Source organism: Apodemus sylvaticus, chromosome X (genome assembly GCF_947179515.1).
Source record: "Apodemus sylvaticus chromosome X, mApoSyl1.1, whole genome shotgun sequence".
NCBI lineage: Eukaryota > Metazoa > Chordata > Mammalia > Rodentia > Muridae > Apodemus > Apodemus sylvaticus.
This window is the reverse complement of record NC_067495.1, coordinates 27358206-27372152: the sequence shown is the minus strand read 5'-3', so window position 1 is coordinate 27372152 and position 13947 is coordinate 27358206. Positions and strand designations below refer to the sequence as shown.

The 13947-nt window shown below is 41.3% G+C and overlaps 1 protein-coding gene across 2 annotated transcripts in view; it reads left to right on the top strand.

Annotated features, from left to right (window-relative positions):
- Asb9 (ankyrin repeat and SOCS box containing 9) overlaps positions 1-13947 on the top strand; it is a 35345-nt gene that overhangs the window by 1520 nt on the left and 19878 nt on the right. For both annotated transcript variants that reach the window (XM_052171636.1, XM_052171637.1), the window contains exon 2: positions 6239-6318. In XM_052171636.1, coding sequence (XP_052027596.1) covers positions 6239-6318 — 80 coding nt within the window. The remainder of the gene's footprint in view (positions 1-6238; positions 6319-13947) is intronic.

The following is a 13947-nucleotide window of genomic DNA, read 5'->3' as shown; positions in this document are numbered from 1 at the left end:
ATCTCTCTAGCTCTCCTGGGGTTCTGTTTTTTGACATAAAATTGTGAGTGGCATTGCCTAATCCACATAGCCTGGTGATATGGGGCTAAGGTTTGAAGTGAATACAGGTTGAGTGTGAGAAGCCTCAGAATGTTCTGCAGAAGGCTTGTGGTTGAAACTCAGTGAAAGGAGAAATTTTCCAATGGCCCAGAATTGGCATGTGGGGTCAGTAAGTTGAACCAAAAAAATTAGGAAGGGAAGGGATTTTTTTGATGTTATTATTCCAAGGGACCTAAAGGGATAATGTTTTTTTTTTTTAAGAACATTGATTTATTTATATGAGTACACTGTAGCTGTCCTCAGACACTCCAGAAAAGAGCATTGGATCCCATTACAGAAGGTTGTGAGCCACCATGTGGTTGCTGGGAATTGAGCTCAGGAGCTCTGGAAGAGCAGTCAGTGCTCTTAACCACGGAGCCATCTCTCCAGTCCCAAGCAGTTTTCAAAGACATGGAAATCACAGGATAGATGCCTGGACACTTGGACATCCCTGCTTGCTTACATTCTCCTTCTCTGACCCACAATGACCATTTTCTCCCCATTTCCCACACCCAATGTAGCCAACCACTGCTCCCATGCAACCCTCCCAGGGTCTTCCCTCTTTTCAAGTAGACTGTTTTGCTCTCTGCTTTGAACCAGTTTTTCTCAGCTTAGGGTGGGGGTGGGAAACTTCTGTGGTAGCTGGTTACATTTGTTTACACTTCTGAGGCCTTGACCTTGGTGAAGTGTGGAATGTGGAACATTCAGAATGTTGTTTCTTAACTTGGCTCTAAGACACTCAGCTCAGTTGAAGGTGTCCTCTGGCACATCGACAAATCAGAGGCAAGCATAGGGCTGGCTATGGGTCTTTCTTTTTCTTTCTCCTCTTCTCCAGAAGAGAGAAAAGGATCAGATGCTGGACAGCCAACTCTTCACAGAGATTTACTTAATGCTTGACTCTGGTGTACCAGGGACAGGGAAAGAGTGGCATTCCTCCCCAGAAAGTACTTTGTTAGTAATTGAATTATACCTCGCAAATGATCCTTTGAAATCCCAACTAGCCTTTTGACATCAAAAAGGGACTACCATTGGGAAAATAAGTGGGTGCAGATAAACTGAAGACTCCATAACATGGCTTGAATCCTTAATCCCACAAGGTTGGTGTTTCAATAAGAAAAGGAGAGCGAACAGAGAGGATGCTATGCATCAAGAGTCAGACATTAGAGCACAGTGTCTAGGAACCAAGGAAAGCCAAGGCTGAGCATCAAGTGTGAGATGCTAGAGGAGGTGAGGAAGGATTCCTTCTTAGACACTTTGCAAAGGGCATGGCCTTACTGAAGCTTTCAGTCTTCTGTTAGACTTCTAGCCTTGACAACTAAAAGAAAATGCATTACAACTGTAGTAAGCAAATTGGAGTAGTGTGAGGTAGTTTGTTACAACATTCTAAGAAACTCATTCACTCTACATGTAGACACTTCACAAAATGCATTGAAGGGTAAATTAACCTTTACAATTCTACCTATCATCCATTTATTAACGTCTACCCTTAAGATTTTAAAAAGTTGTTTTACATTTGTTCCTTTTGTATGTGTGTGGGTATGTGCCTGTAGAGGTCAGAGGACAATTTGTGTGAGTAGGTTCTGTCCTTCCACCTTGTAGATCCTGGGGATGGAGCTCAGGTTACCAGGCTTGGTGGCAAGTACCTTTGCCTGCTGAGCCATCTCTCTGACACAAGTTGGTTTGTCTTTGGTTGTTTGCCTGAAATCTCTTATCTCCAGGGAAAATTCTTTCTTTCCAAAATTGAGTCCACCCTATTAGAAAAAAAAATCACATTTAAGCAGAAAGCAGGTAAGGCGTCTTTTCTCTATAAACAGAAGAGGTGAAGATGTGAAATTATGGAGAGCTGAAGGGAGGAGGGTGGAGAGAGGGGAAGAGGAGGAGAGGTGAGGGAAGGGAGGAAGGGGCTGGATAACAGATGGAGTAGTCCGGAGCATCTTGCTCAAGAGGTCTCATGATCACTCCACCCTCCCCATATCAGGATTCTTCTCCAGTGATGGAGTATTAGTTCATGCCCCTCAATGTGCCTTTGTCACATCCCAGGTGCTCCAGCCACTTCAGAGCAACTTCCCCCTCCCACTTTCAACCTTGCAAAATGTTTCCTAAAATGGATTTATGCTACTGCCTCACATTTACTAATGTTCTTGGAACTTTCTTAATAGCTCTTTTCAGAATGGAGCAATTAGTGCACTTTAAATCTCTCCTGAAATAATGGAAATCTTAGAAATTGTTCCAGAAAGTATAATAAAAATGAAACAGCAACCTTCCTAATGTGCCTCAGGCTTGATAGAGATACTTTCCTTTTAAAGGGCAAGTTTAATGACACTAATTGGAGAACTTGTGGAATAATTGTGTTATAAGATGTCCATCCCCCTAGTTTACCCATAAGGTACAATGATTGATTCATGGTATTACCTCATTTGGCATTTCTTTTGTTTTTGGCAGTAAAAGCACCAAATATAGGCCATAGATGAACCACTACTATGAATGAATACTCAGTCCATGCCAAGGGTGTTTATAATCTGTTGCTTATAATGACTTTTAGGTTTCAAAGACTCTGGTAGGGTTGATTAAAAGGGGGGAATTGTGGCCTTGGATCTCTCTGTCATGTCATGGACAGTCTCCTACCAAGAGCATCATCCCTAGCCTGATAGGAAAACAGGCCTTGCTCTGCTTTTTCCAGCTGGCAGTTGTGAGGTTGCCTTAGGATGTAACTGGCCACATATTAAACCTGTAGCACATTGCCTACTCCAGGCATGCGCCCTAAAAATGACTAGAGCATGTGTTCTAGGTCTTTCTCTGTTGACTCTCACAAGAAGCAAGTCTCAGTTCAATGATTATAGAGCAAAAGGATATGTGGATTATTTCTACACTGCAAAATTGTGATGTTTGTTTGTCCTCTTCTCTCCCTTGTTTCTTCCCTCCCTCTCTCCCTTCCCTCTTGCGTGCACAAGCTGTGCTGTGTCAATGCTAGAAAAGTGTTAATGTGTTAATATGACTAATATCAGCATTTAGGTTTTTACATACTTCAATGCTCTGAGATTTGCTGAGAGCAGAGTCCTTGTATAAGGTTAACAAAGGTTTAGGCTTAGGCCTATGTTTTTCTTCAGGGTGGGAGCATGGGCTTAACAAATGTCATACCAAAATGGCATTGGATTTAGAAGGGGAAGCTTTGTATATTGTTGATGGAAACATATGCTGGGGCGGCCACTTTGGAAAGTACTCCCAAGAGGCTAAAGATATGATATATAAGTCCCATTCTTTGGGGGATAGGCACAAATAATTTAAAAATCCAGATCTACCCCCAAATGTGTAAAGAATGTTTGTAGTAGCATTTTGCTAACTCTGAAGAGGAAACAACACAAATTGTTTTCACCCGACAAACAGTTCACTAAAATGTAATTGATCCACACAATGAGTATTTGAGTAAAGATGTCATGCAGTGCTAATGCATGCTACAGGGTGGATGCAGCTTGGAGCAGTACATTGCAGAGATTCACTTAGATGAACTGTCCAGAATAGGCAAATCCGTAAAGACAAGAAACAGATCAATGGTTGTCGGGCTAGCACAGGTGCTGATGTGGAGTGAATCTTAATGGCCCTGAGATTTCTTCACAGGGTAAGGAAAATGGTGTGAGACTGATTGTGGTGTTGGCTGCACAAGTCTGTATTCATAAGGAAAAGCATTGGGTTGTTTCCTTCCAGTGGGCAGACCTTAATGTGAGTTATAGATCAATGAAGATGCTCATTAGCAATCTAGAGATGGGCATTAGTACTGTTAGCCTTGTGGTGTGTTCCCGAACATGCTTTCTACTTCTAAAAGACACAGCATGTCTCTGCTCTGTAAATGGTGAATTCTGCATGATTTCAAAGCATCAAATAGACTTGGTTTTGATCTTGGAAGGAACATTATTCTGTATTTGCTGTAACAAAGAAAAATGTTTCCTTGATGAATAAGTAGGAGCCAAGTCTCAGTTTTTAATGTTCCTTTAATAATATCATTGCAGTACTTTAATGACATCTGAATAGAGTTGTAATTTAGGCCCTAAATTACCTTCCTGGACTGTTTAGCTTGTCAAGTATTATAATCTTAGACAGCATTAAAGATGCGGAGGATTTTGACAACTATATTTCTTAGCAGCCGAGTACTTGGGAAGAAAAAAAAAAAGCTAATCATTTCACACTCAGAGAGCAACTGGCCTTCAGTTGTACATGTACCAAAAACTGATTTTCAAGACCTTTCTCAAATTTCGTCTTTTCTTGCTCAAGATTTTGTGTAAATGGTGTCCTCCATTATCAGCACCTGAAGAGTGAGTGGTATTGAATGTTTTTTTTTTTTAAATTCTAATTCAGAAGCCAATCTCTCTATATCTATAATATAAATTTAAGACTCCCCAGATAGAAGAAGCACCAGTGTTTTCCTCAAGAGAATTAGGAACCTCTGTGCAGGCTGTGAGGACACTGGGCATGAACCAAGCCTAAGATTTTTAGAGCCAGGAAAAGCCATTTCCCTTAAGGTGTTTTGTCTGCAGACCTTAGTGACCCCAGTAAGAAAGCACTGGATGGGCTGTGTGTAGGCGGCCCACACAGCATCCTTTTATGTACTAAATGCTTAATGAGTCCATCTGCAAGGACAGTAATTTGCTCACTGGGACAGATTTTCCAGGGCACTGATGGCTCCAGGTGGCAGGCAGTCCTCAGCTAACACGAGTTAGGTACTAAGTGTTCTTGTCTTTTCATGGCCTTTCGGTTTGCAAGGTATTTGCAACTACCCCTGCTCTCAGGCTCTCTCGGGCTTTAACAGCTCTTAAGTGCTCACGCAAGGAACAAGTAGCATCAGACATTTGCACCTTGCTTGCATACGATGTGCTTATCAAAGAAAGGCAGAGCTGGAATTGATGCAGACTCAGGCAAACCTCCCCCGTTGTAGCTTCCTGCATCTGTTTGTTCTAGAAATCAGATGCAGCCTGAGATGAGGAACAAATCTGGTCTATGCTGAATTCAATTATATCTACACTTAATTACAAGGCCAAAGGAAAGCTTAATGTGTTGGATAGGGTTTACAAGGCTTCTTTCCTGAAATGTATTCATTCCTCTTATATGGTGGTACACTACATTTGCTCTTTTAAATGTAATGCTTATGGGATGTAATCAAGACACTGTTTAGTGTCATGACAAGATAATAATAGTAGCTAATATGTCTTGAGCCATGGGTAAGTATATTTCTGTCTTCACCCAAAATGAAATTGAGAGTTGGAATTTGTTCATGGGACTACTGTTCAGAGAGGTCAACTGGGTCTGCATTCGGACTGTTCTTTCAACCACATTAGCACACGCGTTGGGGGGCACAAATAATACCATGATTTCAAGGTTAGACTGAATTCTGATTTGTGCTTAATATTGGGACAGAAGGTAACCTATAAATAGATACAGTTCTCTTTCAATTTTATTATAAGCCTAATGGTGTATGTAATTATATGATTGCTACTATTAGAGCATGCTACTGTTTGCTGAGATGCCAAAGTTTGTGTTTCATGTGGGAAGCAAGACTGGCAATCAGAGTTAATGCTGGTAATTGGCAAACCTCTTATACAACTACATGGACCATTTGCCTTTGAGACCACTATGAAAATGGGAGCTCAGTCATCTACCTGTCCTTCCAACTTGCCTCTTTAAAATATTAATTTAAATCAGATTTTTTTCTGAAGGATGCATAAAAACAAACATTGTATGCATTTTGAGATACTCTGAATGGCTTGCTCTATGTATTATGAATATGTCTTATAGATATGTCTCCTCAAATACTATTTGTTTCTTAATGCTAAAAATATCAAAGATCTTGTGCCTTTTTGAAATGTGTATCAGGAAGTTCCTAGGGAGGAGTAGTGGACCACAGCGTCTTGCTCCTCAATAAAATAGTGACTTAGTATTCACTAATCAACCTTTCCTATCTCCCCCCAATCCTAACTCCCAACCTATGGTGACTACTGGTCTCTTCTTCCTTTCCTGCATAGGAGCTAGATTGTGTTATACTGTTTTTCTGTGCTTGGTTGACTTCACTCACTCAACATGTTTTCTAGTCTGCCTCTTTGGCCCTTACTTTGGGTGCTGGGAGGTCTAAGTGTCTTAGCATGATGTAACTCATTTCTCCCTTTTCATGCAGATGTGGTGTCTGACTGGTCTCCACTTCATGATGCTGCAATCCATGGACGGCTGCTGACCCTGAGGAACCTTATCAGCCAGGTAGTTCTAAAAATAATAATAACCTTATCAAGTGTAACCCCTTGCTCTACCAGAATGATAAAAGAGAAATCACAGAGTGGTAGTAAGATAAACATTTCCTCTCAGAAAAATCAGCAAGATGAAGTGAATCTCACTATAATAATAACCATTTCCTTCATTGTAGGCTGTCATAATGTCAGTGGTTTTTTTTTTTAAACCTAAGTGCACAGTGGGAAACAAGCTAAATACTTGTTCAGTGGATTTTCAGCAAGTGGTAATTCATGCTGTTTCGGTTTTCTAAACAAACCATGCACATTTATCAGGGGGAGATGGTTTATTTAGTAAAGTGCCAGCAGTACAAGGCTAAGGACCTGAGCAGAAATCCCAGAATGCATATAAAAACAACAAAGTGGGCACAGTGACACATGTTTGTAATGGTGGCACTCAGAGGACAGAGGTGAGCGGACTTCAGGAGCTGCAGTTTAGCCAGTTGATGGTTCAATAAGAGACCCTGCATCAAAAGATAAGGTGCTGAGCAAAAGTGAAAGATCCCTGTTGTCTACCTCTAGGCTCTGTGTGCACACAAGGCACACATATGCGTCTCCCCAGAAGCATACATAGACTTGCAACATATGAATGAAGTTTATAATGTAAAGTAGGGATTTTCAGCCACAGCAATTTTGTCTCTGAGAGGATAATTGCTAGAACCACCTTCAGTCATCATACTAGAGTGGTGCTAATGTATTTAGTAGGTGGAAACCACTGGTCGTGTTAAGTGTCCTACAGTGCATAGGACTGCCTGTGTCAAGAATTCAGCAGCTCTAAATGTCAGCAGCTCAAGGTCTAAAGACTCCTAAAGTAAAATAAATGCTCGAAAATGTCTTTTAAATATGTAGTCTTAGAATTTCAGTAACATTTTCAGTTTGGTCAAATCCCCACTTGCCCACGACTCTCAGCAGTTTGATTTTAGTTTTCTTCTCCTTAGGTGGAATTTGCCTGTACACACTGATTTTCGTTGGTTTTAAATTATTAGAATCCTATGCAAAGATACCATTTAAAGAGCAGTTTACATCCTAACAAAGTCTTTGTTTGAAAACTTCTGTTCTCTAAGATATCATTATATCTTTGTGACTCTCTCTCTCTCTCTCTGTGTGTGTGTGTGTCATGCATGCATGTGTGTAGATAGGGGTGGACCCCAGGACCTTTTACAGAACAATATATCTTACTCTGTTGTAATCCTGCAAAATCTATGGACTCATTATTAAAGAAAAATTTAAATTCATAAAATATAAGTCATGGAAAACCTATCAACATAATTGAAACAAATGTGTGATGTAATAACATATGGACTTTTAGATTTATTTGTTAAAGTTTGAGTTGTGGTTTTGAAACTGCCATGATTTCTAAGCAGGGTGAGACTTTCTTAATGATTATGATTCACTGAAGATATCCGTGATTGTTATGTATCATAATACTATTAATAACAGGACACATAAAAGCAGAGAAAGATAGAAGTAAGCTCAGAAAATAGCTCAATTTCATGGGCCTATTTAAGAGAACATTCATCTATAAGAGATTATTTCCAAAGAAAAATTTATACTACCCCAAGCCACAGTGTTAAGGTACTTTTGGAAGCTGCAGCCTATTATAGATTCTATCACATAGCTCTATTTAAAAGAAGTTTAGTTTACTCAGTTTAAAAGAATATTTGTGCTATTTGGATAGTATGAAAAATGATCATCGAAGGTTTTATGTGCCACTTGTTTTTTTTTTCTGTTTTATTTTTATTTGATGTGTATGGGTATATTGCCTACATGTGTGTTTGTGTATCATGTGTGTGCAGTGCCTGAGGAGGACAGAAGAAGGTGTTGGGTTCCTTGGAACTAGAGTTAGAGACAATTTTGAGCCACCATGTTGGTGCTGTGAAGTGAACTCAGGTCCTCTAGCAGGGCAGAAAGGGCTCTTCACTAGGGAGCCATCTCTTCAGCGCTATGTATCACTTGTTAACAGGAATGATGCTAGTTTATATCTGACATACATGTATTTACTGACTATCAGGTTAGAGCCAGGTCTTTAAATTCTATTAAGTCAGTTAAGTGAGTTGTCATATTTGGACATCAATCTCTGCTTTTATAAAATGAAACTTCCAATACCCACCTTTAGTAGTCCACCTCGAAACTCAGGAGCAAATGCTCATCCCAGAATTCAGTGGGAGGATACAATAACCATGACTTGGTGCTAATGAATGTTTGAATCAGTTGACATAAGCCTGACTTGGCTGGCCTCAGCTCTAAGCTGCGGCACACATGTCTCTCATCCTTCTTTGACCTCTGGCTGCCTGGGGGCTTTTCTTTTCCTGGCAAAAGGCTGTTGCATAGCAGGGCGAGCTGAGCCGTCCAAGGACAGAACCCTTCTAATCCCGGCATATGCTGCATCTGCTGACATTGAATTGGGTAAATCAGATCACATGACCAAGCTCAAAGGCAAGCCGGCAAGGAAGAACATATTCTGTGTACTCTCACATACACACAGCCGTGACAGTAGATGAAGGAATCTGACCAGCATGCTGACTAAAAAGTGGCAAACACATGTACAGAACACATGATTCCTGGGTCTGTTAATGAAATGTTAAACATGAGAGAGAAAACTGAATGTCTAGTGGGAGACATCAGCTCAGCAAACCCTTTGGGTACCAGAGGTGTGGGTAATCTGGATAGTACCTGACTTTTTCCTTACCTCTTTGGTGGTTACACAGCTATATTTTCTTTGTGGTAATTCACTGAGGTGACACAATTTGTGGGTTGTTTAACATATCAGTTCTACTTCAATGGAAAAAAACATTAAAAAACAGTGGTGGTTTTTTTGGTCAGCAGAAAGTAATTAAGCTGCCATAGATATAACAGTGAACTTAATTTAGTAGCTTTTTCTTCAGACTTTTGGCTTAGAATCCCTATGGGTACAGTTTGGAATGAGCCTTTAAAATTGCTGACTCATCACTGGGCCTGGTAATGCAAGCCTGTAATGTAAGATACTCTGGAGCAGAGGCAGAAGGACTAAGTACAAGGCCAGCAGAGCTTACAGACAATGTTGAAGCCCAGTCTGTGCAACTCAGCCCTTATTTCCCATTTTTAAAGAGGGCCAGAGTTATGTGGGAGACGGCTACCTGGTTAAAATACTTATAGCCAAAGCAGAAGAGCTAGAGACAGCATACCAGAACCTATATAAATGTCAGGTGTAGATGTGGCCTGTAATTCCAACCTCACAATCAGAGTTGAGATCCCTTGAGCAAGTTGGCTAGCAAAACTAGTCATATCAGCAAGCTCTGGGTATCACTGATACAATCCCCTTCCGTGAATAAGGAGGAAGAATGATTGAGGATCATTTAGGATATAGACCTTTGGCACTTACATGCACATGTATATACACATACCTACACATCCACTCATACCTATGCAAACATGCACACACACACCACCACCACCACCAACAACAACAATAGCACAAACATGGAAATAGAAATAAGAAACAAAAAAAGAAGACAAGAAGGATTCAGATATAGCTCAGGGATAGACCACTTGCCTGGAGAATGACCGTGCCAAGGCTCAAGCCTGTATATTGTAGCAATAAACCAACCTGCCAGCTGAATTGAGCTTCCTTTCATTATGTTGACATCACACAGCCTGGCTACTGGGATTTTTTTTTGAAAACTTCCTATATGATTCTTTCATGTAGTCAAAGCCAAGCAGCTACTCCGTAAATTCTCACCACAAGCAAGTAGGGAAAAGTAGATTTTTAGCCCCCAGAAAATTGAATAAGCCTACCTGTCTGTTTAGGGTTTTCTGTTGCTGTGATAAAATACAATCACCAAAGGCAACTTGGGGAGAAAAAGGTTTATTTCAAGGTACACTTCCAGGCAGCAGTTTATCAGTGAGGAAAGTCAGGGCAGGAACCAGGAAGCAAGAACTGATGTACAGGCGGAGGAGGAAGGTTACTTACTGGCTGCTACTCCTGCCTCACTCAGCCTGCTTTCCTAGAGCACTTTCAACCACCTATTAAGCGTACACATGGAAGGACCCAAGGTTCCAGCTGCATATGTAGCAGAGGATGGCCTTGTTGGACATCAAAGGGAGGAGAAGCCCTTGGTCCCAAGAAGGCTTGATGCCCCAGTGTAAGGGAATGCCAGGACAGGGAAGTGCAGGATAGGTTAGGAGTTTTTTGGGGGTGGGGGCAAATAACATTTGAAATGTAAATGAAGAATATATCTAATAGAAATAAATTAAAAATGACTGGCACAGCCTACAGTGAGCCCCACCCTCCCACATCAATCTTCGATCAAGAAAAATGCAATAAGGCTTGTCCACAGGTCAATCTGGTGGGGGCATTTTGTTTTAAAGTTGAGGTTCCCTCTTCCAAAATGACTATAGCTGTTGTCAAATTGATTTAAAGTTAGCTAGCACAAATACCTACTGGCATCTTTAAAGGGTCAATGAAAGATCAAGACAGAAACAAGGATACTCACTTGCATTTAGGAGTTGGTAACTGGCTGAAGGCTAAATGAGAAAGAAGAAGAAATTCCAGATAGGAATGGCCTGCCAACTACTGACTGCTAAACTTTTGCATCCACTTTTTCCAAGTCTTCACAAGAATCTTACCCAGCAGGTATAATTGTAGCTGTTTTACCTATGAGCATATTGAAGCTTAGGGATAAGCCACTGCCTGCTATTCATACTGCTTGGTAGGTCCCGATGCTGGTACTGGTATTTGAATTTGGGAACCACTCTGCCATCCTGAACTCCTGAGGTCTCAATTCTAGGGATCAAGCATGGTCTTAATGCCACCAAGAGAACTAAGATTTGAGAAGACTTTTCTCTCCTCTCCTCTCCTCTCCTCTCCTCTCCTCTCCTCTCCTCTCCTCTCCTCTCCTCTCCTCTCCTCTCCTCTCCTCTCCTCTCCTCTCCTCTCCTCCCCTCCCCTCCCCTCCCCTCCCCTCCCCTCCCCTCCCCTCCCCTCCCCTCCCCTCCCCTCCCCTCCCCTCCCATTCCCTCCCCTCTCCTCTCCTCTCCTTCCCCTCTCTCTCTCTCTCTCTCTCTCTTGGAAAAGTCTGAGTTTTTACTGCTAGTTGGGTCCCTAGGTAATTATGACTTGGCGTGGTATTATAAAATGTACCAGGGATGATTGTGTGTGTGTGTGTTTGTGTGTGTTCTCATGTATTCACATGCAAGCAATGTAGAAAAGAACTTTGAGAAAAGGAAACCATTGAGACAAAATGTTTGGGGAAAAGCCCATGCTGGGAGAGGTACAGAGAAAAGGTCAGAGTCAGTGAAAGAGAGAAAACCATGCTCTGAAGATGGAAATCAGGTAGAACAGTATGTTAGAAGTCAGAGGAGAGATTTCTGGAGGGCAAGAATGAATAAATAGCAAAAGCTGAGGCAGACAGATTTGGCAGACTGAGCACTGCTTATTGGGTTTCATGAAGAAGCCATTGGTGATCTTTACTTTTCTTTTCAGTGGAGTTTACAAGGCAGCAGGTTTGCTTACAGGTTTCCTATACAATCATGGTTTGCTTATGACATTTGTTTGAGTCTTAGTTTTGGTGGACTTTCCGTCTTGACTCTCTTCCCCCCAATCCCAATTAATGTCTCTCACCGTCCAGTGGATTTTCCCTTCCATTGTTAAGATCATTAAGAGAAGCTTGGGCACGAATGCATAGTAGGGAGGAATATCAGGCAAGGGGAGAAGAAAGGCATAGTTAAGTGTGTGTGTGTATGTGTGTGTGTGTAGGGATAGTGAAAAGATGGAGGGTATTGAATGATGGCTTCACAGAGGCTCTGGGAAGTATGTGACAGGGACAGAACTGGAGAATTGGTACAGGAAAGACGGTAGATAACATAAGGTCACATGGTGAAAGGAGGGACCCCATAAGTCCAAGGACTAGCAGAGCAATTCCATACATTTGTTCCCCAGAGAAAAGAGCACAGTGAAGGAAGATCATGGAAGGTGCAAGTAGACCTTACAGGTGGGGATCTGGGTCATAGGAATGCCACATGAAATGGCTGTGATTGCCTTGGTTGAGTAGGAAGGGAGTGAACCTGAGGGGAGAAAGAGGCCATCAGCTTCTTTTCTGCTGAGTATAGAAGGAACTGGAAACCATGGACAGAAAGGCTGGAAAGCCTAAAAGTTCTCTGTGGTTGTTTGGCTTCATCTAGGTGGACACGTGACACTTTGTGTTGTAATAAGAATCTCTGGGGACTGAGCACTGTATTGGTCAAGTTGCTGATCTTGTACAGTGCAAACAACCTACCACAACCAGTGTGTGGCCATGGGCTGAGAAGAGTTGACAAATGATAATAGAACCATTAAAAACCAGACGTCCGATCGATATGTGTTCTTTAAGCAGAACTCACTGTGGACTAAAAGCTATGAGGTCATTGGTTAAAAATCACCTCCTGGATTTATATAATTCACATCTATCAATTTGTTAGATTACAAGATCACCGAAAGTACAGCTGTGGCTTGATGGTCCTCAGCTTTCAGAAGGAGACTTAAAGGAATTCTGTTATAATGTGAAGATCTAATGTATGGGAAAATGCTTCACACTGGGGCTGATTCCAGTGTTCCCTTGTGTTTTCCTGGGTTTATATTAACAAAATGACTAAAAAAATATTCATTTGAAAGGACAGTTGTCTTCTTCACATGCTCTGTTGCACAGGAGGAAATGAAGATAGGTGTGTGTGTGTGTGTGTGTGTTTGTTTCGAAATTTAACCTAGGGCCTTACACATGCTTGGCAGGCAATCTATTACAGAACTGTGCTGTCCGGCCCTCCCCCCTCTGAATCAAGGTTTTACTAAGTTACTGGTGTTAGTCTTTGAACTTTGTGCCCTGCAGCCCAGTCAGCCTTTGATATTTTGTTCCTCCCATCTCAGTCTCCCAAGCAGCTAAGATGGTAGGCCTGTGCCATCAGACCTATATATATTTGCAGTTAACAGTTTTGCAACAAATAACTGCCCCCACCCACCATTTGTTCTAGGCTGAGTGGGACAGATTAGATAGATAGGAGAACACTGAGAATGGAAGCCAAACCAACCCAAAAGATCTGTGGTGGTGCTTTCCTTATAATGAAACAATTCATAAGTGAATGATACTGGAAAGGGTCAAATATCAAGTGTTATGTTGTGAAGTCCACAGTGATACTTGGGAACCAATTAGTTCAATCAGGTAAGTTCTTCCTGTGTCCAGGCACTGGGAGCCATGATTTGAGGATTCATGGGATTTAAGGTTCTGGAGGAAGGGAAACTACAGTCTCTTCCTTCCCCATAAACAGAGGAACAGGGATGGAGAAAGACTGTCAAGGGCATTGGAGCCTCTCATTTACAAGCATATTATAGTGAGTCTCCCAGAACCTTTTCCTAGGCTCTGATTGGAGCTCCTGTGTACTGGGATGTCAGCGGAGTGACTTGATATCTCAAAATGTGTGATCTTGCTGATCAGAAGATAAAGGCCACTTTCAAAGTACCATGTTCCAACATTTTTTGAAGAACTTTATATTGCATTCTATAAACAATATGTCTATTAACATTTTATATGTTAATATATAATTAATATAATTATAGTTATATTATATAAATATATAATTACATATTTTATAATTA